The sequence below is a fragment of the Trachinotus anak genome, unplaced genomic scaffold, assembly GCF_046630095.1.
Source record: "Trachinotus anak isolate AG129_WGS33_773 ecotype Australia unplaced genomic scaffold, CSIRO_AGI_Tana_v1 ptg000028l, whole genome shotgun sequence".
Lineage (NCBI taxonomy): Eukaryota > Metazoa > Chordata > Actinopteri > Carangiformes > Carangidae > Trachinotus > Trachinotus anak.
The window spans coordinates 2992024-3019021 of record NW_027273879.1 but is presented as its reverse complement, the minus strand read 5'-3'; the positions used below and the strand labels follow the sequence as shown (position 1 = coordinate 3019021).

General features: G+C 42.0%; 2 protein-coding genes across 5 annotated transcripts in view; one reads left to right on the top strand and one right to left on the bottom strand.

Moving 5' to 3' along the window:
* Positions 1 to 5481, top strand: part of cwc27 (CWC27 spliceosome associated cyclophilin) — a 31403-nt gene extending 25922 nt beyond the window's left edge. Inside the window, exon 14 of the mRNA XM_071466270.1 lies at positions 4907 to 5481. Coding sequence (XP_071322371.1) covers positions 4907 to 5069 — 163 coding nt within the window. The 3' untranslated portion in view covers positions 5070 to 5481. The remainder of the gene's footprint in view (positions 1 to 4906) is intronic.
* Positions 5482 to 17089: 11608 nt separating this feature from the next.
* The window catches only part of adamts6 (ADAM metallopeptidase with thrombospondin type 1 motif, 6), a 66134-nt gene continuing 56225 nt past the window's right edge, over positions 17090 to 26998 (bottom strand). For 3 of the 4 annotated variants that reach the window (XM_071465741.1, XM_071465743.1, XM_071465742.1), the window contains 4 exons: positions 26442 to 26646; positions 26177 to 26353; positions 22479 to 22635; positions 17090 to 20781 (listed from right to left, as the gene is read on the bottom strand). In XM_071465741.1, coding sequence (XP_071321842.1) covers positions 20672 to 20781; positions 22479 to 22635; positions 26177 to 26353; positions 26442 to 26646 — 649 coding nt within the window. In that variant the 3' untranslated portion in view covers positions 17090 to 20671. The remainder of the gene's footprint in view (positions 20782 to 22478; positions 22636 to 26176; positions 26354 to 26441; positions 26647 to 26998) is intronic. The other variant, XR_011686285.1, reaches the window with a different exon arrangement.

Below are 26998 nucleotides of genomic sequence, written 5' to 3'. Positions count from 1 at the left end.
TAATTCATATATTAGCAGAGGCATGAGAGCACACCAGAGTCCTGACTGCTCCTGGAGAGTTCAAGAAGCACTTTGGCAAACACATTGTTTTATGGACGGAGAACTGCAAGCATGACAAGTTGGCACGAAAAAGCCTTTTTCATTAGCCTCTGCTGGTTTACGTTGTGTTATTCTATTGACACACTGGACTGTAAGAGATTGTGAAAGAAACCTTTTATCATAATAGTAAGAGCCGCACAAATGAGACAGTAAACTGGTCAGACATTACAGAAAACCTCTCTTTATGCTGGGATCGATGAAGCTGACCTTTGTGAGATCCAGACCTCGCCTCAGGTTCTGATAAATGTGTGTGAAAGTTCAAGTTGTACGCATGTGTGTGTGTCAAGTTAGGATTGCAACCCGCAGCCACCAGATTGGCCATCAGGAAATCAGCCCTGACGCTGTGTTTTCCTCTCATATTCTGTTTTTCACCAAAGATCTCAACGTCTAACTACACAGAGTGAGGGTTTGAAATGAATACCATGTGTTTGAATTTGAGCAAAGTGTCTGTGTGCGAGAGATTTAGAATAACAAAATCTGTAGTTGCTATTAGTCTCGAGAAGCCCCCTTGAAGTGTAAGTCTGTCTGTGTGTGGGGGCCCTAATGAATTTGAGAGAGAGGCCTTAGCTGGTGTTTGGAGCCTCTCCCGGCTGTAGACACCTCACTGTGCCCTCCTCCCCCGCCAGGTATGGTGAGGAGGGAGGGACCGGGGCAGTAGCATAGCAGTCCTAGAAAAACACCAGTGGGAAGTCTGTGCCACTCTAGGAGCACTGTGAACAGAATGTGGGTTACAACAGGTCAGACATTAGAAGTCAAGTCTGGGCCAGAGGAGGTAAACTATTCCATCTGTGTCTGTGTCTACAAATTCTGACTCTCCCTCTTCAGCCCCCTCCTCCTCCTCCTCCTCCTCATGGTCTCTGCTAACACACACAACCTCACATAGTCCACACTCTCAACGCAAAGAGCCCGCCATCGCTCTCACCGACCCCCCTGTACTCCTTAATCTCCACCCACCGCCTCAGTGAAGAAAGAAAGAAATAAATAGAGGAACGACTCCTGTAGCCTCGCAGAGCGCTTCTGATGAGGCCTGAACGCTGCGTTTCCACATCACGTCTCGGTGCCGTACGACTCTGAGGCGGCACGGGCCGGTCGACTGTCATCACTGAGACTGCTAGACGAATTATCAGAGGCGGCCCGCTCACACAGCAGGAGTCCTCAGGGTCTGCCAGAGTCTAGCCATGACATTCTAGATGAGCTGTCACAACTCCTGCCGATTTCAAATGAACACGGGAGAGAGTGCAGAGCTCACACACACACACACACTCACTCACTCAAACTGTGCACTCAGCCAGACACAGGAGCAGGCATATATATATATGTATACACAGTAGACAAGGCATCAAAGCCAACATATTTTAAAATATAATGGTGAAAATGCAGTTTCTGTATTTAGTAGTTTTAGTCAGTTTGTAAACACATTGATGTTACAGTCTACACACTCAGACAAGGTTGTGTAGTTTTTTGTGTCTAGCAGATAAGACCGGTTGATGATCAACGATAAAGAGATGGGTTGAAGGTTGTGACATGAGGCAGTTTAAGTGAAGCCACTACAACTAAAGTGAGGATGCTTTTAAAATAATCTCGAGAATAGTTTTTATTCATCAATCAAACAAAATCAAATTTCCCCTCAGCCTTTAAACTACAGAACCAGTTCTCCTTGGTTCACCTCTGTCCAGCATCTTGGAGAACCTGCCTCAGTTCCTCTGTGGATTTAGTCTGTCTCAGCGTCCTCTGTCTGCTCGTATAATCCCAGACTGACTCCATGATGCTGAGATCAGGGCTCTGTGGGCTCAGACCATCTGGTGCAGGACTCCTTGTTCGTCTTATCTCTGAAGATGGTTCTTTATGACTCTGGCTTCTTGTTTGGGCTCGTTGTCCTGCTGCAGGAGGAGTCTCAGTGACCAAAAGGTCTAAGACACCAACCCTGTATTTGCAATGTCCCCAGTTTGAGTCTGGCCAGAGACCTTTGTTGCATCTACCCTCTTTCTCCCCCCTCGTTTCCTGTCACACCTCTTTCGCCCACTATTAAATAAGGCGGAAAGTCTCTTTAGCCTTCACCTGAATGAATTCAAACAAGATGGGAAGGGTCGGGTTATGCTAGAAAGGAACTAGTGTGACGTGTTTTCCGACCACATCAGGAATCACATGTGTTTATATGGGGAAAATGATGCATATTCTTGGACAGTCTCACCTTGAAGACCTTTATAGGGCTGCCCTGTGTTCACACCCTGGATCCTTTCTCAACTCCTAACAACTCACCAATCGCTGTGTGACAAGGGTGAGAAGGTTGTTGGTTTCGGAAAGTTACAGAAGTGGACAGAAACTAAAGTATTCATTCAAATCAGTTGATTTTATTTGTATAGCACCAATTCAAGACCTCACAGTATCATAGAGGGAAACCCAACAGTTCCCACAATGAGCAGCACTTAGTGACAGGAACTGGACTCAGGGTCAGCAGCCGTCTGCTCGGACCAGTTGTGTATTAGAGAAATTGACATTTTAACATGATGATGGTGCTAAATGAAAAGTCAGGGGATCATCAACACCATTACAGTTCATCCTGACAGGGACATGAATGTCTGTACCAACTTCTATGGCGATCTGTCCAATAGTTGTTGAGATATTTAACTCAAAAATATAAATGTCAACTTCAAGGTGACGCTAGAAGAAAAGTGAAGGGATCAACAAAGTCATTAGGGTTCATCCTCCGGGGGCCACGAATGCCTGTCCAAATTTTCATGGTATTCCATCACATGCTTTTGTTAAGGTATTTCAGTCTGGAGCCAAGCATTGGACAGACTGACTGACTGACTGACTTTGCCATCCCTAGAGCCATGCTGCTTTCATGGCCACAAAGTTTTTCCTGTCCACAACAGAATCCAGCCTCTTTCAGTTATTACTGATTCTTGATTTTTCCACTGAGCCCTGGACGTAAGAGACGCAGCCTCTAGCGTGGCTGAAAAAAAAAAAAGGGATCCTTGCAATTGATTAGTCTTGCAATTGATTGTTGTTTAGATTTTGTAGCAAGCCTTCATGCAGCAGCTCAAGAAATCCTGTCAGTGAGAGGGAGAAATACTGTGTTTTATCTGTGAAGTGCCTGACACTGATATCTCCTGTGAGGAATGTCCTGATTCTTTAATCTCTCTTTGGGGGAACAGAAAGTGACTGGGGAAATGAAAGACACATGACCGTCTGTTCTCTGGGGACTAGGGCTTTCACTCAGGGTTTTTTTTAACTGCTAAGAAGTCTCAAAAATATGAGTCTAACACTGTATTTTTCATTTTCAGTGAGAGAAACCATTCAGATACTTTTTGCTACAGTTTGAGCATTAATAAGGTAGTATACTCCACAACCAGGCTTTGACCATTTTGCCTGGCTGCCCCATGTCTTTAAATTCCAACAGGGCTTAAAAGCTGAGTTCAAAACACTTTGTGTGACCTAGGCTTAACATGGCTGTATATTGGCTTCCCACTGACAGCAATACAGAATATTTTGGAACTATTTTGGGTTTAGTCCAAAGGACAAAGTTCAACCAAACACGTGATTGCAGCTGTGAACAGATTTATTTCAACCTCTATCTTTGTAGCCCGTCGTGAGTAATTTAAAGCTGCACTGATCAATATTTTTATATGCACACTAGGTAAACGTGTGTAAAGTTAAGGTCGTTTGTTTGATGAACCCACAAAGAATTATTACCTGACTCTGCTGTTGCTCTCAGATCTACAGAGCGTTTTAGCCTCTTTAAGCTCATTGTTTTTGGCCCACAAATGTACTGTTTTGGTTTTTTATCGGCTCTTCAGCCACAGCAGGAAAAGCTCGGACAATACTCTGCTCATCACTAAACACAGTGCAGCATTTGGCAGCTGAAGAGACAGATATTTCCCAAAGGAGTTGGTGGAGACCAAAAACAGAGATGAAAGGAGAGTGAATACTGGAGTTAAATTCTTCAGTGGACACAAACATGATGTGACTGAATGCTAATGTTGCACGTCTGCCCAATGTGTAAATTAGCAGCTGTTTGCTAACACACTTACGCTCTATCAACTTTACAAGGTTATGTCAGATGTTGTTAAAAAAAAAACCCAAAAAACATGAATGCTGCCCTTTCAGTAGTGAACACAATTTCTTTCCATTAGCATTATGAATAAATTAAAGATTGGTAGTACAAGTCACTTTGAAATCACTCTTTATATAGAGCAAGGAAGCTTTAAAGTAAACATACATTGGCACTTGCAGAGGTCACTGCTGGGTGAAGGGAGATCAGTCACAAACTTAACTAAACCTATTAATGTTAAAAGGGGAAAAGTCTCAAACTCAAGAAGAATTTAAGGTTATTTGTTTGTAATAATTCACTGTATCAACTGGCTTTGTTTTAGCTTTGTTTTAGCTTTCAGTGCTAACATTTTGACCATTACACCACCAATATGACCCTTATTTTAGTCACAGTGCTTCATGCTTTTAGTGTTTGTGATTCATTTTACTGTCTCATATTATTCTCTTTTTCTTCCTTTTAAATGTTTTGTTTCCATCTTGAGCGTCCTTTCAGTGTTTTTTGAAAATATATAAATGAAGGGTGTCATTATTCTGATATTGATATTTGTCATTTGCAGCTGAAAAACTATTCGTAATCAGAATAATAGAAATGGTCTCTCAAATCCAAGTTTTTCCCATTTTAAATAAGTAACAATCAGACTCAAAGCAAAAAGAGACCAGCCTCTTAAGATAAAAGTCCTACAGAGCAGTGATTTAGTGGATCCTCTGCCGTGGTTCTTTGAACTGTCTCCACCCCTCTCTCCATCTGATTTAGGATGGGCCATGTTCTGCAGTTTGATGAGCAAACCAGAAAAGTCAAGGATGCCAACATGCAGGACGAGGACACGTTTGAGATCTACGACCCGCGCAACCCCGTCAATAAACGGAGGAGAGAGGAGAGCAAGAAGATCATGAAGGAGAAGAAGGCCAAGAGGTGAGGTCACGAGGTCGAAGGTCAGGTCCTGCCTGCCCAAGCCACGCGATTGAAGAACTGGTCATACAGCATCCCGCCTGTCCGCTTTTCCACCGCTTCAAAACCCCGCTTCTGTTGAACAGTCTCCTGGCGCGAACATCTGGATTGAGGAAACTGACCTGAGCGCATACCATCCCTGTAGTCTTTGATGGAAAGGCTTCTTCCCTCGGAACAGCTGCAGCCAGACAGCGCTCAGTCACTCATCAGGATTAAGACTGTGGTCGCAGTAATGGTTAAACTCGTGATTTGATTCTATATAATGTTGTTAACTTTTTTATGCCAGTTGTTTATGCCGTTATTTCTCAGTTTCTGTCGTCTAGAGCTGAAATGTGAGTGTTGGACTTTGCCAGAAAAATAAATTACATTTGTTAATAAGATGTAATGACTTGACTCTTGAATAAATGTGCACTCAGTGGCCACTTAATTAGCTACACCTGTACAGTCTAAAGCAATCTAATACAGTTTTACTTTATCGATCTTTACAAAGCTCGTAATGTCCAGTGTTTGTCCGTCCATTATATGTTTATTACTGAGGTTATAGTTGAAGGTGATGTTGTAGTTTACTGCATTATAATAAGAGGTGTTCCTGATTTTTTGTCCTTTCCATTTACATAAATTCCAGTTGTAGTGGATTGCATTAGACTGTGCTGGTGTTCCCAATAAAGTGGCCACTGAGTATTAGTTGTGTTTACCAAGTCAGTAGACCTGAGCTGTGTCCAAAATCACTCACTCATACACGACATATTAACAATAGTTTGCTCTATGGTGAACAGTAAATTAAGATTTCTGTTTGTCATCATCATTTTGCATCATGTATGACAGTATTTTAATAAATAATAAATAAATAACTTACACATGTGCAGCATACATGGACTTCTAAGACAGTAAAAACACAGCTGCAGTGGTGAAACATTTCTCAGACAAAAACACTGGAATGCAAACAAAAAACTTTTGTCTCATAAACTCAAAACTCAGAAAAAAGCACATTTAACTTAAAAGTGTTGCTGGAGATGCTCATCTTAGCATAGCATAGCATAAAGACTGGAAACAGGTGGAAAGTGCTAGCCTAGCTCTGCCCAGAAGGAATAAAACCCACCTATCAGCACCTCTACATCTTATAATTAACATATTTTATACAGTTTGTTTAATATGCACAGAAACCAAAGCATTAGAACAAAGGTTCGGTTTTGTTGGGGGGATATGTGTGCAATATTTTGTTTCTTTTTTTTTTGGATAAGCTAGCCATTTCCCCCTGCTTCCAGTCTTTACACTTAGCTAAGCTAACCAGCTGCTGGCTGTGGACTCGTGTTGAACTAACAGATAAGAGGTCTAACTCTCCTTCAGAGGATGAATGAGCATGACAGTCCTCACGCGCTGCTGAAACACAAAAATAACTGACATCTGATTTAATAATCATGCATCTTTAAAAGAATAAGAAATAGTAACAGTGCTGTGATTCCAATGAGGAAGCTGCTTCACAGAATAAATTTTAATAAAGGCCAGTTTAGTATCAGTGTCTCCTGTGGCCCAGGCACCGTCTGACAATATTTTCATACTACATTTGACTTCTCTTGGACTAAGAAAGCAAATAAGTGTTTTTCCCAAAAACTATTCTTTTAATGCTGAGATGAAAACCAGAGATGGTCTAACCACTCTGCTGCTTTCTTTTTTTTCAGCAGTATCCGCCTCACTGTCCTCCTCAGGTCACCACTGGAGCAGTCAGGGCTTGTAAAAAGGAACTGCTCAAACCAAAGACTTTACCTCACTGTGGTGGTTTTGGGGGTAAATGATCTGCCACTGCCATGTGTGTGACCAGGAGCTGCATTTGGCCAGCACACTATTTTTTACTGCACTTCTGGGATTATGCTTAAATTTTCATATGGAACAGGAAGGAGAGTTAATGTTACATTATGAGCCGAGCTCGGCCCGAGCTGCCGCAAATCTAAAACAGGTGATCTGACTCTGTGAGCTCCTGAGTCCAGGTCAGGTTGAAATGTGCCACTGATGCATAAGTGGGAGAAAGTCTGAAATTAAAGGATAGGTTCACATTTTTTCAAGTCTGTCTAAAAAAATAAAATCCTCACATGGCCAAATCTGCATCACGTAATCTTGTCCATGCTGGCCCTGAAGAGTTCCTTTCTTAAGGTAATTTTAATGACAAAATTTACAGTCCTTGTTCTCCGTAAAAGTACATCCTGAAATTCAGATTGAACTGAGGCCAATGTGAGGCTCAGCAGTCTCAAAAATACCATCTTGATCTGTCTGACTCAAAGGGCTGGAACTTAATTTTGGCTCCAGCTGACCTGCAGAATGCATTTCAGCGCAGAGCGAGAACGGTGGACTTTGTCCTCCATCACTTTCACAGTGGTGGAGAGGAGTACTCATATCCTTAACTTAAGTAAACTTGAGCGATAAATTATTGAGTCAAGTCAATTTCATTTCTTGAGCACATTTAAACACAGCTTATGCCGACCAAAGTGCTGTACAAAGTACAATGAAATAAATAAAAGTAATAATAGTAATAACTTTATTTATATAGTACCTTTAAAATCAGAGTTTACAAAGTACTTTGACAAACGACGCAAAGGAAATGATGTCAAGAGGCTGAAAAGGCAATAAAAAAACAGAAGGCCGGATTGTAAGGCCAAACAAAAGTTAAAGTTAAGGGAAGAAATACAATATACTTCAATATGAATAAGGACAATGAGAGTAGATGCCATATAACAGAAAATAAAAGCACACACACACACACACACACAATAAAAGAAAGTCAATAAAAAAGTAAATACAACAAATGTATAAAATAAGTAAAAACACAAGGAAAGCATATTAAATGTACTGTAAACTGTAAACAAACATATAAACATACTAACAAAAACAAGAAACAACAAGAAGCAAATACACAATTATGAACACAACAACAGAGTAAAAGGTTAGTGAGCCAACGAGGCCGTTGAATAAAAATGTGTCTAATGGAAACTGTTTCTATAATTTTGGAGCAGCGATTGCAAAAGGTTCAGTCGCCTGATTTGAGTAAAACAGTCGTGATGTGATGAAAACAGACGTGTTTCAGTTTCCCTGACTTATGCTTCAGGAACTTTGAGGGTGGAGGAAACAGAAAAAAAATTGATAACGATAGATCTGATGAAAATGCTCATGAATTCATAAAGCGTCAATTGATTTGATCAACTTGATCCCTCAACCACTCATCATTCACAGCATCCAACTGACATTTATCACTTACAGCATGCAGTTTTTTTAATAATTTTTTTTTACATACACCTAAAAAGTCAGTCAAAATCAAACTGACTAACTGATCAAGTTTTTGGATAAATGTCGGTTGGGTATCGTGGATGATGAATGGTGTAAATGTACTTGGTTATGTTCCACCACTGTACTTCCTTTTAAAACAGATTTTATCCTTTATAATCTTTAAATGTCTCTTTTCATGAAGATGCACAGAAATGCTCAGATAAATCTGCCTTTTATAAAGGACACTGCTTACCAGGTAAATTATTGACAGTCTGTTTACAGGGGGACCAGACCAGGAGAACATTCCCCGGTGTCACTGTGCCCAGCTCACAGAAGAAAATACCACTCTTTGCTGCTGGTCATGTGACTGCCAGGGATGAGATGGGATGGTAATAGCATTATCATGCTATTCTACAACCACTATCTCCCTCTGCCCTTGTGGGCAAGGGATAAATATAGCCGACTAATCCTTCCCATCTCATGGAAATTCAACTAACACCTCTTTTGTGACATGGATTATTTTCTCCATGTATTTCCTCTTGTAAAACTAGTGGTTACACAGAAACACATACATTTGCATTTAACTTTTAACATTTCCTTTTCACACTGCAGGTTTAAATGGTCCTTTGTTGCTGTGTGTGTGTGTGTGTGTGTGTGTGTGTGTGTGTGTGTGTGTGTGTGAGCACATGCCTGACCCCTGAACCGTGGACATGAGTCCTCCCTCCACGACTAATTCCCCCGGGTGTGATGGACAGGCCGCGTGGAAGAAGAGAGCGCCGTAAGTTAGCCTGCGTTCACAGGACGGATATTGATGAGTTCATGAGATCAAAGAGGAGATGGTTTGGACAGGCTCAGTAGATTTTCATGGTTAATGGTTGGTCATTCACAGACGTCCAAGGACGGAGCAGAGAGTTCATTTGTCATTTGCTGCAGGTGTTCTGGATGCCTACCAGTTTTTTTCCTCTGCTCTGCTTTAACACCAGGATCGGTTCAGGTCTATCTTAAAACAACATTTACGTGCCCAGATGGACGCTGACATCATTCTTCCTGTCGATACTGGCCATGAAAAGACATTTTGTCCTCTGCACTGAACAAGAAGCACTGAACACTGGAACAGATCCGGTCCAACTTGGTTCAATCGTTCATCATGTCCAAGTCATCGCTCCGGAATATACCCCAGAATCTGGGATGTAGTTGCCCCAATATTTCAAACTATGACCCATATATGATGAAATCTGGACAGAACATGCTCCGATCACAGCATTGTAAGATGTCATATCAAAAAATCTCCAGATATGGTTCAGCTTCTTGCAAGAACCTAAAAGGGATATCTCCGGATTCTTGGGGTTTTGGCGCAGTGCATGTTCATAATCGGCTGAAACACATATATATATGTCCTGTACATTTAGTGGGTGTTCAGACCAAAGCCAGACCTGCTGAACCTGTTGAACACCATACGAGAGGGGCTAAGTGTCATTGTCAGGATTTTGCTATTGACCTCTTTTGTCAGAATAAACAGAGATCGCCTCCAACGATATCCTGGTCTTTGTCTCATCAAAACACAACGGTAGACACAAACCATTTACACATGGACTCCTGAAACGTGACCAGGAGACTCCAATAAACCTTTAATCTCTCAGAGTGTTTTGTATTTTATAAGTTTATCATATGTTTTTTTAATGTAAAATTATAATCTTAAAAGTGAGTAAATGTACTTGGTTGTTTTCCTCCTCTGCTGCAGAATCATGTTGGGAAAGCATCTCTTCATGAAGACTGTGGGCAGGAGGAAGAATTACAGCCACCGATAACTCTTTCAATGTACATATGGACATGTGGGTATTGTTTTAAGACAGACTAAATATATGAACCTCAGCTTTAACATGAGCTGAATCAGTTCCCGCTTCTCCTGTAAATGCTTTACTTGGACACATGTCCTTATGTCACTGATCATATTTCACAGCTACTTTATAAGATTTATTTTTCATACAGGCCAAGTTTCTCTTCCCTATTACACCACTCCTCCTCTTTTTTTCCCTCCTCTATGGACAATATTCTCCAAAAGCGCTTCTTGTGTTACACCAGAATAAAATTAGCATGTGCATCTCGGCAGACTGCGATGATAAAGTAATACAAAGCTGTCTTTGTTCCGCGGTGCTGCCTCGCTCCTGAGCTGATCTTATGTTTGTGGATCAGAGTTAAAGCAACTCGGACACACCTTAAAAATGACAAGTCAGCACAGAGGTGCATGTCATGAGTCAGAGAGATGCCAGTCAGTGCTGCGTGATGCATGAAAGTGCCCACGTGTTGGGACATTAGATATAATACATTCATTCCTCCACTTCGTGCCAAACATGAGGTCCAAGCAGGGCCTGCCCGTGAAATTTCCAATACCACAGCAACTGGACGGGACTGATCAGGAATGAATATTATTTCTCAGAAACTGAGCACACAGAAGGAAACTAGTGTAAACAATAAATTAAGCCCAGGACTACAACTAAGACCAAGGTTAAACTCAAACAAAACAAACCTCAGAAATTTTTCACCTCAAACTGAAAGAATATTTAGCATTGAGTTACATGGAAGGCAGTTGTTATCTAACCCCCAAGCTGGACTTTATAAAATATTTCCATTTAAGGTCTTGGTGAATTTACTCCATATTGTGAGAGATTATTAGACAAAGAGTTAAGTATAGTATTGGGTTTTGGTGAGAGCCCACAAATGTATGGCTAGTAGAGACCATAATGTGGTTTGGCTTTAATATGGATGCTGATGCTCTGTACGTGTGGTTGTATAATAAAATAATTATTATTTCAGTGTATAGTTTTAGGTAAACCTAGATGTTTTCAGCCGTGTGGTTCTAGGGATGTTGGTCAGTCCTCCACTTTGATTCAGACTGAAAGATCTTGACAATTATTGGATGGATTACCATTAACTTTTGTACAGACATGCATGGTTCGTGGACGATGAATCCAGATTTTTAATCTAGCCAAAGTAGTGAGTCATTTTCTTCTTCTATCATATGAAATATCTAAGTTTCTCTGAGACAGATTGGCACAAATTTATTTAACAGTCCCCTGATTCGTCATTTCTATTAAATTTGGCTGATTTCAAGTCCCTGTAAGGATGAACTGGAATAACTTTGATGATCCCCCAACTTTATAATCATCAGGGTAAACATTATACCTGCTCTACATAAGTGTGTTAGCATTGTCATTATGTGTCCATTTACTAGTTTTTATTCAAAAACAGCTGGATGAAATACTGTTTGTGATCACAACAGGCACAAGATAAATCAAAGACACCGCCTTCAGTTCAATTTCAGTTCAGTAAGTTTGTCTATTTCTGAACAAGTGCCTGCAGATTCTGCTTTCTAGAGATGAAGGTCAGTGACTGATGCATTGACCTGGTCCTCAGGCAAAGTCAGAGCAATTTTAACTAGTTCAGATCCCACAGATGATAATGGCCTTCAAAGATACCACCTAGACTCCCTACTGCTGCTGCTGTGTAGACATACTGTAGGTGATGGATGCAGGTTTTGGCCTTTAACAGAAAAAAATGGGTAATCAGGTCATTGCCACCTATTCTGAAACATCCTGCTGTGGTAAGTTAAGTGTTTTCGTGCAATTTGATAATTTGATGACATGTCTTTGATGGATCACCTGAACAATGATGTTTATGTGATAAAAAAGTGCAAAAGTTTGTGCAAAGTCTATTAATATTCCTACGTTCTCATTTGTTGTCCCTACAAACTCCACAGAGAACAACTGATTGATGAATCTCTAGTCAATTAATAAAATAGCGTACAAGCAGATCATTTTGTCTCTACAGCTACTTTTTCATTGTAATGAGAGAGCAGAGATATTACACTAAGGAAATCTAACACACACTATAAAAATTGGATGACTTATTCCTCCATAAAACATTTTGTTACCTCTGAACATAATAACAGTTAGAAGCGACTAACAGAATAGTTATTAAGAAACATTACAAGACTATCAAGGTTGCTGTCAGACCTTCAGAGCGCCTGTACTGGATGTCCTCCGCATGTCCATCTATTATACAAAGATTCACCTTTTCCTTGTCGAGAGTGAAGGACATGTGGGCTATGAAACAGTGACAGAAGTGGCATTACAATGTTACAGAACAGAGCCTTGTACCTCTCTGTACTGTGACTACAGCCCCATTATCATTTGTCCTCATTAGCTTGCTGTCATTTATTAGTCGTGGGCAGTTGGAGCAGAAGACGCTAAATCACGACGTAATTCATTCCTGATGGATTTCATAATGTTCTTGAGTCCTTAAGTATGCTGTACGTAGAATATGCTGTTCGCCATCTACCCAAATGATGACACACATACACATACAATATTATTCAGCCTCATCTACAACCAAGCAAAAGCTCTTGGCTTTACTCCATTGGCCTAAGTGATTGGCTATTGATTCTTTATACACTTAATCCACTTACCTGCTGACTTTCCTGCTGACAGAGGACAGTATCAGGAACAAAGCAGCGTCTTGTAAAGGTGACCCAGCTACCTGCTCAACCACAACATACATGGACCCCAAGGAGTTGAGGCATCAGTATACTTAAAACTACCTCCCCCCCCATCAATTTTTCCGTTCTTCACACAACTACTTCCATCAATTTCCTTGTGCACAAATGAGGACAACAACATGAAGAACATCCCAGAGAGACTTTTGAACGCTTCCTGTTCAAGACCAAGCAGCAGGACCTGCAGATTTTTGGATTCAGAGGTGATTATTGACTAAATTGGGCCCTGGCAAAGGTCAACAGCAAACCGAACAGCAACAGAACTGAGTGACTTGACAAACCTCAAAGAGACAAAACTGAAGAAAGAAATAGTTAAGAACGTTACTTATAGCATCTGCTGTAAAGGATGCAGATTGGTATTAGAATGTGAAAATGAAATAAACGGTGATAACACACCTGTTTCACAAATGACACTAAGAGAACTCCCTATGAAATATTGTCTTGTTAAAATGCACAATATAATAAGTAAAGCTCAGGTATGGCATCTGTGTTCCCACATGTGTTTGGTTCACAGTTGGTATGAGTTGCAGAGCTCTAGATCCTGGATGAAAACAGCTTTGAAGAGTGCACAGCTCAAGCATTTCTCCTCACATCTTTGAAGGTGTGAAGGGAAGGAAAAAACACATCCACGTGGCATATATGATGAGATGGCTTTTGCCCTCTCCTCTGCCTGCCAGCGCCCTTCAGGGCTTTGATCTTGTCCACGGCAGTTCGATCTGGGCCTCAGCTGTGGGAAAGAGCAGAGGGGCTCAACAGGACAGAGCCCGGGAGATAGCAGGTGCTGGAGCCATGACCTTCCCATCCCAGGCCAGCATTCCTGCCTGTCAGACCCGCCGGGTCTGTGCATGCACTGTCTCCAGCCACACCATCTGGAGCTGTTTGTCCTGCTGCGCTGTGTTCAAATGGAAGAGCGTCCGAAACGCTTCGGGCACTCATCGATGACACTGCACTACCACAGCAGCTTTGATTAAGAGCGATAAGTCCTTAGGGAACTATGTTGCTGGTTGCTATGCTAATCCTCACACCTCCCGGCTGCAGAATAAATACGCGAACATCCGCTGTCTTTATGTTTAGAGCTACTGAATGTCCACAGGAACACAGCCAAGAGTAAATCCACAGGTGTTTGGAGTTTCAAACTTCTCGCAAACCAAGAGACTTAAATGTGATTTTAAAAGAATCTTTCAAGACTGACACGATGATGCTTTTCAATGAGTTTAATATGTATTTGAGAATGACCACACTTTGTGCATGCTTGTGACGGTTAGTACCTCATCTTTGGCAAATCTTGCTAAGCTTTTTTCTGCCATGCAGCTTGTGAGGGCCATTTAATTGCTGATAAGCGACACCAATGGCTTCTCTTACTGTCAGTAGTTTCCATTTTGAAGTGCAGAATCCTGGAGAAGAGGAGAAATCTGTTCCCCATCCTCTCCACACCTCTTATCATAAGCAGCCGGTGAGCTCCACGTCTCAGCAGCCCGATGTACTGGGAAATCACCTCGTCACATATTCGGTCAAATGCACATGGTACATGTCAGGACTAATATTACCCACTCGACTATTAAAGTCAACATACTGGAATAAATGAGTCAAACAGTACTTTTCCGTAGTCTTCATTTTGTTGTAAACAGTCATGCTGACAGTGCCTAACTGTGTAGTTTAGACTAAAGGCCTGTTCTCTCCAGCATTAATATGCTGATTTTTTTGAACCAATTTTGATTAATTCCTATGAAATCACCTCTGTTAGTCGATTCCCTTGTGAGGCAAAGTAAATCTGCGCCAATTTTCCTCTTCAAAGTCAACTTCAGGGCACTTTGACCTGCAAATTTTGACCATTGAGTAATAGCCAGTCATCTTGACAGTGCCGACTTTTGAGGGGACAGAGAGCCAGACTCCAAAGTGGAGGAATCCATCATAGCTAATTAGCTGTGTTGAACTAGTCACGTTAATTAAGTCTCTTATGTCAGAGTAAAAACTTCTCCACAACAGACGAATGGTTTGCAGACAGTTATGAGACACGGTACAAACACGTCCCATTACTGAGCCTAGCTAACGAGTTTGCTAACTGACTATTATTGCCATCACATGCAAATGTTTCATGTGAAGCAGCCACCTCAGCGCTGTAAGGTCATCTGCATTTACAGGATCCCTCGGCCTGAACTCACCTTCCTTTTTTCTCTCCTTGTCGCCCTCAGCTCTGCAGGTTAGGACTAATGCAATCACAGGCCCCTGCAGACGGGCCAGCACGGGAGACACAAGCCAGTTAGCTCCGAGCGCTTTGGTTTCCCTCATCAACATCTTTTCCTAGAACAAAATGATGTACAAGAGACAAACCAACAACATGCTGGAGGGCAGTAAGGAAAATAGAGAGAATCTCCAGGAATTTCGTGACTGACGAGCTGAGCCCAGCAAACCCAATTTAGTATTTAGCCCCCCCGGGTACAGCAGTTCACCAGCAACCCCTATGACAAGAATCACTACGTTACCAAGTTGCTGCTTTCGCTGTACCACTTTCTGGTGTGACCAGGCCTTAAAAGTGACAGTGATGAAGCCATGAAAATACAAAGCAATGAGGCCCGGCTCTAGGCTGCTTTGATTGGGGCGCATTAACCGCCAGACTTCAAGACTCGTTAGGACTGTAAAACTAAAGCCACTGAACCTAATAATAAGAGAGAAATGTACTACTACTAAGTGGTGTGCAACTGAAGTTAGCTAACACTAATACACAAGCAGCTAACTAGCTAACTGCTACATCTAGAAGGTGATTGCAAATGATTGAGAATAAATTATCCAAAAATATGCAATTTGCAAATATCTAAATAAATCTAGCAGATCTAGAGATCAAATCTCATGGATCAACTAAAACTAAATCCAGGCTATTTTCATCGGAGTCAAGTCCCTGAGAATGAGCAAAGTAGGCTGCAGGTAACCAGAGTATATGCAAATGAGTATTAATGAGTGAAGTAACTGCTCTCCGCACTATCCTGCCTATATATGGCCTGACCAACCAATCAGATATAAATACACTTGGATGAGAAGGACAAAATAAAATACTTTTCAGTTATTTTTTTACTTGAAACATTCCCCTTCACTTTCTTTTTTCTAATGCAAAAACTTTTTACTTAACTTTACCCGAAAATAAGAGAATGTTTTACTAATTTTCCAAGACAACACAATATTTTCCAGGTCGTATTACTTTTTCTCTCATTTCCCATGTGTTTTCCCTGACTGAAAAACTGATCAACTCTTTTCCAGATTTTCCAGGAGGCGTGAGAACCCTGCTTCTGTTTGTATGTTTAATGGGCTATCATCGGCATATATGCGCATATTATCGCAAAAGTGTCACCACCTCAGGTCATCTGCAGATACGGGATCCCTCGGCCTGAACTCCATCACCTTCCTTTTTTTTCTCTCCTTGTCACCCTCAGCTCTGCAGGTTAGGACTAATGTAATCACAGACCCCTGCAGACGGGCCAGCATGGGAGACAGAAGCCGGGCCAGACGTACAGGTATTCTAAACTGGTTACATTAGACCAAACAGGCCATCTGTCTCCCTCTGTAATTGGACACTGTGGATTAGTAGGAGACGGCAGCGTTTCCCAGCCAAGTGGGCTAGTTACTGTTTATTTGGAATTAATTACCAAGGAGAGTGGAAACCTCGCAGCTCCCTAAGAGTGAATCCAGACACTTGAGGCCGGGATGAGAGGAAGGAGAGTGCCATACCGGCTCTATGGCAACAAAGCTGGGACATTTGGGGAAGGTGTTTGACGCCCCTCAGTCAGAGAGCTGACGTTTATTACGTTTGAATCTCAGATGATGATGCAGCTGGAATGTCAGAGGAAGGTAGATAAGAACAAAAGCTCCTACAGACTCCTCTGAGGCAGCGAATGAATGGATTTCTTCAGCAGTGGTAACGGGTATCCTGGTGTGGTGCCATTAGCTGTTCTCATGCCGTGGGTGCTTTCCAAGAGTTGAGTGAAAGGACAAGAGTATATATCTCTTAAAGCCTGTGAGAACAGAGCATCTACCCTGGCACCAACACTTCTCATTTGATCCTCAAGTGTGTGTTAAGCTTTTTTCCCCCCTCTCCCAGCAATCACTGTGTACATGACTAGAAATGTTGCACAGACATGTTTTGATGTGTTTTGACAAGCAGGAAAATGAATGAATACACTAACACAGAGTCTCTTTAAAAGCTGCTCTTTTTATTGTATCTACTTTTTAAAAAAAAATGTTGGTGAAGGGCTGTATCACTGCATTTTTTTCACTATGCTAAATTTCAGTTTGCATGCAGTGAAATAAACGTACAAGTGAGACAACGCAATAAATTAGCATATAATTTACATTTGAAAAAAAAAAAAATTAGTAACAGTGTACCAACATTAATACCGAATATAAAATATACGCAACTAATCACATGATGCTTTTCATTTCTCTTGCACTTTAGGTACAGGTAATAGCAATGTGACATTCAAACATCCAAGTTCACAGCAATGAGTACCAGTTTGATTGATTTCACTTCTCTTTTTTCTGGCGGCTCCACATATCCCACAGCCAGTAGATGAGTTAGTCCAAATGATATCAAAATCCACCGTCCTTTCCCGACTGCCTCATTCAAGGTTTGGTAACCACTAAAATCTGCTCGACATTGTCATACTGAAGGTGGCTACAAAAAAGTAGCAGCAGCAAAATTAGAAATTAGTTGTTAACAGCTTCGATGAGATCCTTGCACACTCCTACGGTGTCTCTCAGATTTCTCCTCCTCCTCCTTAACAAGTGTGTCTCATAGGTGTTCCCTTTCGTAACTCCTACGCCAGCAGAAATGTCACCTGGGTAAAGGGATCAGTTACAAGTGGGCGAGTGTCCATTTTTGTTGGTAGCACAAAACAACAATACACGGTTAACAATGAAAAATTCCCAGTGTGAGGTATAAACAGATACAAACAAAACAATGACATGACCAGCATTTACCAACAGAGATATTGACAGGATATTATTTCATATTGTTTGGATCCAGCCTCACGTTTAAGCACACTGGAGAGGGCTGAATGGAAGCACCCACTTGATAGCACCAGAAGCCTGGGAAGGCTGTAACCCTCGGAGCAGAGCAGGAGGAAAAGAAGAGGTAAACATAGTACTCCATGGAGAAAAAAAAAATTACAATAAAAGAAGGGGAAAGCACCACTGAGTTGGCTGTTTCTGTCTTTTCGCTGCTGATGAGAGGAAAGCAAAAGAGGATGAGGTGGTAACTTTATCTGAAGTCTGGATATGGATATGTGGTCTGGCAACATATCCACAATCAGTGTGATGTGAGTGTATATTTAGCACCGACCCCTTATTTAAAGGAATAGTCAGACATTTTGGGAAATTCACTCGTTCACTTTCTTGCAGAGACTTGTATGAGAAGATCGATACCACTCTAATGCGTGTACGCTAAAGATAAAACAGGAGACAGTTGGCAATGTTAGCATGAAGACTGGTGTTTGGCAGCATCTGGCCTCTCATGAATCTGTATTTCTGGGGGGGTGTTGCATTGACCTCCTAATTTGCATACTCTGCTCTGACTGGACAGTTCATTTCTGATGTTTCAACAACACCACCGACATGTTTCCACACATTGTTCTTTTTTTTTTTTTTGTCTCGTAGAGAACTGGGAAGCTGGAAACTCTTTTCCTTAAAAAAAGTACCTTAGCGTAGAGAAGTAGAGTAGTAAACATGTCTTTGCTTCCATTTCTGCTGGAATGAAGATGATCACCAGGCTGCAAAACTGGGCTCACAATGCATAGCACCTGTCGCTCACTAATGAACTTGTTTAAACTGTCCAAAACGATTTAAGCTTACTTACTGACGGACAAACTAAAATGCAGTTGATGGTGATGTCATTACTTGTTTTAGAAAGTGACCAAACTGAACAGTCAGTGAACAAAACGACTCAAATCAGCAACATCATTTGTAACTTAAGTTTCTGTACTTTAGTATTAATGAAAGGAGATTTAACGTGTTCATTATTGAGCCTTTTGTCACATTCATGTCACATTGGTTAAACCTTATTACAGCAGCTGAAAAACCATAATTATCTTGTAATTCTGAGTTGATAATAGTTAACAAGAAGTGTTTCTGACACCATCTCCCATATGGTAAAGAGAACAAACATGTTAACAAACCCGAGCTACGCTGTTTGTTTATATCTGGTTTCACTTGGTAACAAACTGCTACAAATACATAGCGCAATAAAAGAAGCTCATTTGGGTGGTTTATCTGTTAGCACTACGGCTAACCACCTTGGAATAATGTGTGAACACTCCCACGTCAGAATAAGAGGTTCTTCCTGTTCTTTTCAGCCTCTGGACAGAGCCAGGCTAACCGTTTCCCCCCATTTACAGTCTTTATGCTAAGCTAAGCTAACTGTCCCCTGACTCTAGCTTCATATTTAGTGCACAGACATGAGAGTGGTATCAATCTGCTCCTCTAACTCCCAGCAAGAAGGCCAATGAGCACATTTTCCAAACTACTCCTTTCACTCTTATCGGCACTGAAACCATCACAGTCCCCGCTTGCTGCTGAAACGTAAAAATGTGTGACGGCTAACCGACGTCCTGCTCGAAAAGAATGAGAAATAGTGACTGGACTGTGGTTCCAGTGAACAAGCTGCTTAATAGTATATGCTCCTTCAAAATGAATCCTTCAATAGTGAACTGAAAGCTCCTCAAGAGGATGTTTAGTAAAGGCCAGTTTGGTAACAGTGTTTCATGTGGCCCAGGCACCGTCTGACAATATCTTAATACTACTCTGGACTGACACTGGGTGAACTTTCATTGGAGTATTAGGAACTAAGGCACCTGTCCGGGAAAAGAAAAAAAAATGACCTAAAAATTATCCTATAACCACGTGGTATTTTCTGGTCCGGGATTAACATTATATATAATATACAAATCCTTACAGTATATAAGGGTTTAACGTATGTTACAGTATGTAATATTTTCATTCCAGCACAGAGACATTGAAATTCAATCACATTACATTCCCTTCCGTGACAGTAGGCTACTATCTGACAAACACATGATGAGAGGACAATATCTCAGCTGTTTGGAATTGTACAATAAATATACAGTACACCGATGGGGTCTCTCTGTCGTATTTGAGCGGTAAATTGTAAATAATAGTATTTACAGGAAAAAGTGCACCGAAGCCAAAAGTCTTCCTGCCAAATAGCACCATCACAGTCGTCCCAAAGACAGGAGTCCGACGCGTTCAACTCCCATCCCCCTCTTCTGGTGAGGAGTCCTTTCCTCTGTCTGTCCGTCTCCGGGGTACATCCTCTGCGAGCGATGTGTCCAGCACTTTGGATTCATAAAAACAACAAACATGGAGGAAGACTAACAATGATATCAATAATTATTATTATAATAAAAATAACATCACCAACAAATAATCTTCCAAGTTCCACTTCACAGAAGTGAAAATTAAAAAAAAAAAAAAAAGTTTGTGTCAGCGTTATGAGCTGAGCAGTGGTTTGGATTCCACCATGATGGAGGGCAGGAGGATCAGGTGTGACGAACAAGGAAATCCTTACTTCTCTCCACCAGCAGATCTCTTCGTCAGTCTTCCACTGGTCCAGAGTTTTGTTTTCCAGTCTGCCCTGTTTTCTTCTTCTCTTCCTTCCAGTGCTGCTGCATCAGCCTCCCTCCATCTTTTTCTTGCCTTTCTCTCTTTCGCTCTCTCTGTCTCTCTCTCTCTCACTACGTCTCGCTCTTGTGCTCCAGGGGTCAGTGCCCCTGGCAGGTCTTGCAGCACATCTGTCTGAAGTACGCTCGGCTGCAGAACTTGAACTTCAGTACCAGCGGGCAGTAGGCCACTTTGTTTACATCTTTGCATTCTGGAGAGAGGGAGAGAAGAGAGCTGGGTTAATTTTAATATGTTTTACATTATGTTTTCATGTTTAGTCATGAATTTGCTTCTAGCCCCAGTGTGCGCCTCTCATGTTACTGCATTTTCTTATTACGCAGCCTGAATCTTCCAAACCTCGTCTGGAAACAATGCTTTCACATCAGGAATTCAAGCATCACAGTCGGGACGAATGTAATTGTTTTACAGTTTTAAACAGTCAAGTTTTATCTCTCATGTCTTGTTTTGTTGTGACTGTTGTAAATTAATGATGTGTGTAATTAACTGTGACAACCTATCTTACTTTGCCATAGCCCAGAGGATCATTTAACAACACTTCCTGTTGTTCTAAAGGTTTTTCTCAAACCCTCAAACCCTGGATGAAAACATATTCTTTTAACTTGTTTCCTTAAGTCTCTAAGTCTTTTTTTTTTTTTGCTGACTGTCCACAAAAGAAGATTGAACATCCTCCTGCCGCACAATCCATGTCAAAACAACACTTATAGTTTGTAGGGTTGTAATGACTCCTGACAGCCTGCAATCGGATACGAAAACATTTTATAACTAACATCACTGCCAACATTTTTTTTTTTTTTCCAGGACTTTCCAAGACTGACAGATACTCTGCAGTGTATTCTGATTCTTTCTTCTTCTTATTTTTAAAATGTAACATGATACATTATTTAGCCTGTATTTTACAAAAAGAGCCAGAGCTTTTGTCATCTGCACTTCCTTGATTAGGACATACAGCTGGAACTTACAAATATTTTTATTGTGCAACAGATGAAATATTTTTTCACCAGGTGTGTATTTTTTTGGAAAATCAGGAAGCTCGGCGCTGTGACTCAGATGTAACGATAATACACGAGAGGCACAAACTGGGGTTAACCTGCTGCATCAGGGCCGGTGCATCTCCCTGGGGCCTTGACAGAGTAAAACTCTGCAACTATACTTGGACGCAGAAGCAGATCCTGGCCTCGTTCACTAACTGGGCTGTCTGCCATCCCTACGATGCACACTCACACACACACACACACACACACACACACTGCCTGCTGGATGCCGGACAGGCAGTGCTCTAATGCCTTATCACGATCAGAGTGTCTTCCCTTATTAGGCTTTGGCCCCTGCCTCCACAGAGCCAAATGAAACGAGACATTGCCTCACTGCTGTCCGTAAAGGAACAATTAGCCTACAGCTAATCCCATTAGCCAGCCTGTAAACGCTGCTCACGTTTTCCATTCAGCCTAATCGAAAGGCCCTTCTCTATGCATCTGAATAGCCATCCATCATGTGTAAGTGTATATGGAGGGTTGAGCTGTTTTGCTTTGACCAGGAGCCAACCTCACTGGAAAGATTAATGTAGCTGGCAAAGTGTAGAGGAGTGTGTCATCCAAGCGTGTTTAGGTCATAGTAGAACAGTGAAGATGAAGATAGAGACAGTTTATAACCTTTTCAGTTGGGGCTTTGTGTGAAGGTAATGCACATACAGTACAATAGGTATTCACATAAACCATCTGTCGCTGCATGTGAAGGAGCTGCAGGTTTGAGCGGAGACCTGCGTCACACATTTTCTCCTTGAGCATGATGAAAACTGCAAGCAGACAACTCGTCACACAGGCCTGCAGTATTAAAATGATGGGAGACTTGGATATGTGCCGTGCCGTGCCGTGAGTTTCGTCATCTTACCGTCGCCGTTAGAGATGGGGGTGGCATCACACTTGCTCTCACACTGCTGCATGTTGGTGGGTCGGAGGGACTCTGCGCACTCATTAGACGGCTGCCCGGTGTACGACAGACACTGAACCGTCCTCATCTGCTGGCCCAGGCCGCACTGCGCCGAGCACTGTGACAGAAAACATCAGAGTGAGACAGACTCATTGCACGTGCAGGGCCCAATGAAGACGCTTCTTCAGCTGCACTGGGACCATCTTTTCTCTGCGAACCTACACACATTCAGCCATTCTGAGTAATCCCTGCACATACACTGCAAGACTTGATTCAATCAGCCAGTCATCAGGGTATGGAGGCAGCAAGCAGCCAGAGTCACCTTCCTTTTTGTCTCTTTCTCCTTAGGAATTCCACTCTAATTCCTCACAGACTAAGAGCTGAGCTACAACCAGTGGACATGGCTGAAGGAAACAGGGGTAAATCACCTCAGATGAATTATAAGGCTGAATCTATTAAGCACTGACAGCAGAGAGGCCCTTACTAGAGAGTGGTTAAAACCTGGAATACCTTCAAGTGGGTTGACATTATTTATGTTGTCTTTAGGGTGGAAAGAAAAACTGTCTCTGCAACAGGACATGCTTATGAAAATATGGGAATCACACCTGTTAGTCCATAAACTGTTTAATGTGAACTTCTCATTAAGGCGCACCCAAACTTTCTGGTTTTTCTTTCTTGTATTTTCATTTTATCTGCTTCTGTGTTATTTATTATGTTTTTTTAGTTCTCATTATTACAGGATAATTACACTTATTACAGTGACTACATGATTTGTTAATTGCCTTGGTACAAACCAGACCACCCAAAAAAAAAAAAAAAAAAAGAGATAAACTGAGACAACTGCTGCATCTGGGGTATAATAAAGCTCTAAGTTTTTGAACCACAGTTCCCATAATTTGGGGGCTTTGGGAATATAAACAGGAAGTATAATGTTGCCATGGAATCAGTGAGTTATGCTGTGGGCTACAACTTGAGCCCACCTTTTTCTGCCTATATTTGGCAAATGCCATCATTAAAGTATGCTGAATTAGCTATCAGCAGTTCCTGTTTGCAGTGCACCCATGGATGTACAGATAACTATCACTGGATTACTTTGACACTGAAGACAACTTAAAAACATGATGTTTTTCAGGCAACCTCTGGAGCTATAAGGAGCATCTTTTTTTCTATGATTTTAAAGCATTTTTATGAATGTTAATTTAAGAAGGACATCAGAGATAATGATATCCCATGGAAGTGCAGGTCACACTGAATCCAAAAATATGTGTAAACTGTGTGTGTGTGACTCTGAGGTAATGTAATGAAATAAGGAAGTATTTGCCAGATACAGTTTGTGTGTCATAGCTCAAAGGTCTGAAAGACTCTATTGACTCACTAACAGTATGTAGATCATTAATTTATTCTTGTGCTCTACTCATTAAACTGGAAGTGATACGATGGTTGAACAGAATTGAACAGGACAGATGCAAAATGTAAATCACATCCACAGTTTGTCTATTTTTAAACCTATTTTCAGTTTTCACGTATTCAACAGGCCAAGGTTTGACTGACTTAATGTCATCTAGCTCAAGTTAAGGCCAAATGGCTCAGAGTCCATTTCATTGGCTGACGTTGACCAAACTGCAGTTGTTGGGCTCATCTTGACCTTCAGAAGTGCTGTGATATGTGATGATCTGATCTGATTAGGGTTCAAAAAGGTCACGTGGGCCAGAAAGTGACGTCAGCTTGGTGGATTTGTTTTGTGTGAACTGTTTGTGCTTTTGCTGTTGTTAGTTAGTTAGTGCATATCTTTAAAACCCTTTTATTTTGTATTGTATATCACTTAGTTGTGCTTGTTTTCATACTGCCCTCCCTATATGTATTACTTCCTTCTTTCCCTGTTGCTATTTTCTGTAAAGTTCTTTATGATTTCTGTTTTAAAAATGGTATGTTGAGAACATGCAAAAGCAAAACTTTGGTGCATCTCTCCTCCTGGTTCTGCATCTTAGTCCCAAAATTAATTTGCATATCACAGCTTTGAAGTACTAAACGTCTGTTGATGATCTTAAATAAAGACACATTGTCAAATATTAGCTTGATTTTCTCAGAGAAGAAGCAAAGACTCGATTTGATGGATTCACCTTGACCCCATAACTAAGGAATAAAAAAAAGTTGTACTGAACCCAAAATGTGCACCTGCATATCTTTGGCATCTATCAATGTGCCAGTGGAAATAAAAACTTAGGTTGGTTCTATGGGTGGCCATTAAACTCTTCTGCAGAGGAACCACAAAAACAATTGCAGAAGGTGCCAACACACCTTCGGCAAAAACACAAGCCTCAAATAAATCTTCAGAATTAATCTACTTTGGAAGCACTGAGAAATAACACACCTGTCGGCCATCACTGTGCTTGTGCCCATGTATGAGTGTGTGATGTGAGCCCGGCCGCCTCCCGCTGGCGAGAGAACTACCAGGCTTTCTGTCACCTTCACTGATCCTCTGTGGCTGCCTCAGATCAGTGAGCCCGCATGTCATCCCTTCCCAATTAGAGAGACTTTATTAGGGCCCGCTGCCAGCCATGACAGATGGTGTACGTCAATGATGTGACTTAAGTGGGATTTGAACCTGTGACCTTTTGGCCTGGGAGACCAGGCGTTCTGTAGCTGGCTACAATCTCCCTTTTCTGACCGGAGCAACGAAGGGGTGGAAAAAAAAAAAAAAAGAAGAGGTGCATACAGAGGGAGAGGTCTGCACACACACACACACACACACACACACACACACACACTGTTGCATGAGAAAGTGCTGCGTAAGAGCAGGCTCCAGCTGTATTAACCTCGGCTGAGCGTGGCGAGGAGCCCGCTCTTTGATGGAGCACGCTGAGGTTATCAGTCAGCTCCGCTTTGTTTACGACTGTTACTTGCACTGATTGAATTCTAAAAGTGTGTTACTGATGTTTGTGGACGCACATGTGGCCCATTACAAGAGGAGGCCAAGGGAGAGCTGCGACCTAGACTGCATGACTCTTGACCTCTGACCTCTGGCCAACATGGCAGCACCGATACCATGACATCACATCCACTAGAGCGTGAGTGACCGGCTCAGCTGTCCTCTAAACATCAGAGCGCACTGTTTAAAAATTCCACTTTTACACCAAATTATTAACAAATCCTACAAAATAACAAGCCATACTTTCTGTGGATACAACTCTCTCTGACGCACGTTTCTCTGGCGTCGTCTCACTAACATGAGTCAGCTGTGTTGTAGAGTGTTGCTGAGCGCACTAAGTCATGTCAGGGTGAACCCGGTGAATGCTACTCCTCGGTCTTCCTCTAAATCGTGTTCCTGGAAGTGATAGAGAGGCCTTGGCTGAGGCAGAGATAAACTTCAAACAGCCAGGAGGATATTACTGCCACTGATCACACACTCCAGGCCTGCTGGAGCACTTGGACTCGCACACACAAACACAGCCCCTACGCACACACACACGTCACAGGCCTGCTTACAACCCTCCCCGTATGTCAACCAGGTGTAAATTATATTAACCATTCACCAACACATGGAATCTATCTGTGCATCTTTTGTCTTTTAAACATCCAAGCTGTCCTTTTAAAGGATTAACCAGCGTACTGTTGTTTGGGAAGATCGCTGGGATCATGCTGCGACGTGAAGGTCCTACCTGTCCCCATTCACCAGGGATCCAGCGAGGAGGAGGACAGCGCCCTAAACTGCAGCGGATTCGGACCGGAGGTTTGTTGTGGCTCGGGCAGTGGGCGGGCGGGAAGGTCTTAGTCAGGTCGCTGCTCTTACACAAGGCGATGCGGTGCTTATAGCCGGGGCCACATTTCGGCGTGCACTGCAGAGGGAGGAGCAGGTGTAAGGAGAAGGAGAAGATCTCGACAGCACAATTCGCTAAGGAGAGCAGCTTGAGATTATCGCCGTACCTCGGACCAATCCAGAGTGACCCACTTTGGCGGGCAGGACTGGTTGTTGCAGGACTCGCGTTCGATAGGTCGGTGAGTGAGACAGTGGGTGTCCTCCAGTGTCTCCTCCTCAGCAGGGCCAATCTTCCTGATGCACAGGACTGTCCTCGTCCGTATCCCGCCGTCACACGTCTTCCCACACTCTGACCAGTCACCGATGAACCACCTGAAGGAGAGAAGTTACGAGTTAAAACAGAAAACCAGAAGCTATTGTTACTACACTGTACAACCTGTGGATACTTCATTACAAAGAGGCTATTTTTACAGTGTAAAATCACAGAGGGGTACAAGGGATTCAAGTGATTTTATCAAGGCTAGATCACCAAAGGGCGTCAAACATAATTATTTTTCTGGTACCAATTGAAACAGGTCCATAGTACTGAGTTTAAAAACGGTCAAATATAGAAAATTGGCATTGAATGTCAGGTCAAACTCATCATCTTCTTTACTTCTTTGATCCTTCTTTAAGCTCTTGTGATTAGACAACATTTAAAAGAGCGATTTACTATTAAAGGAGC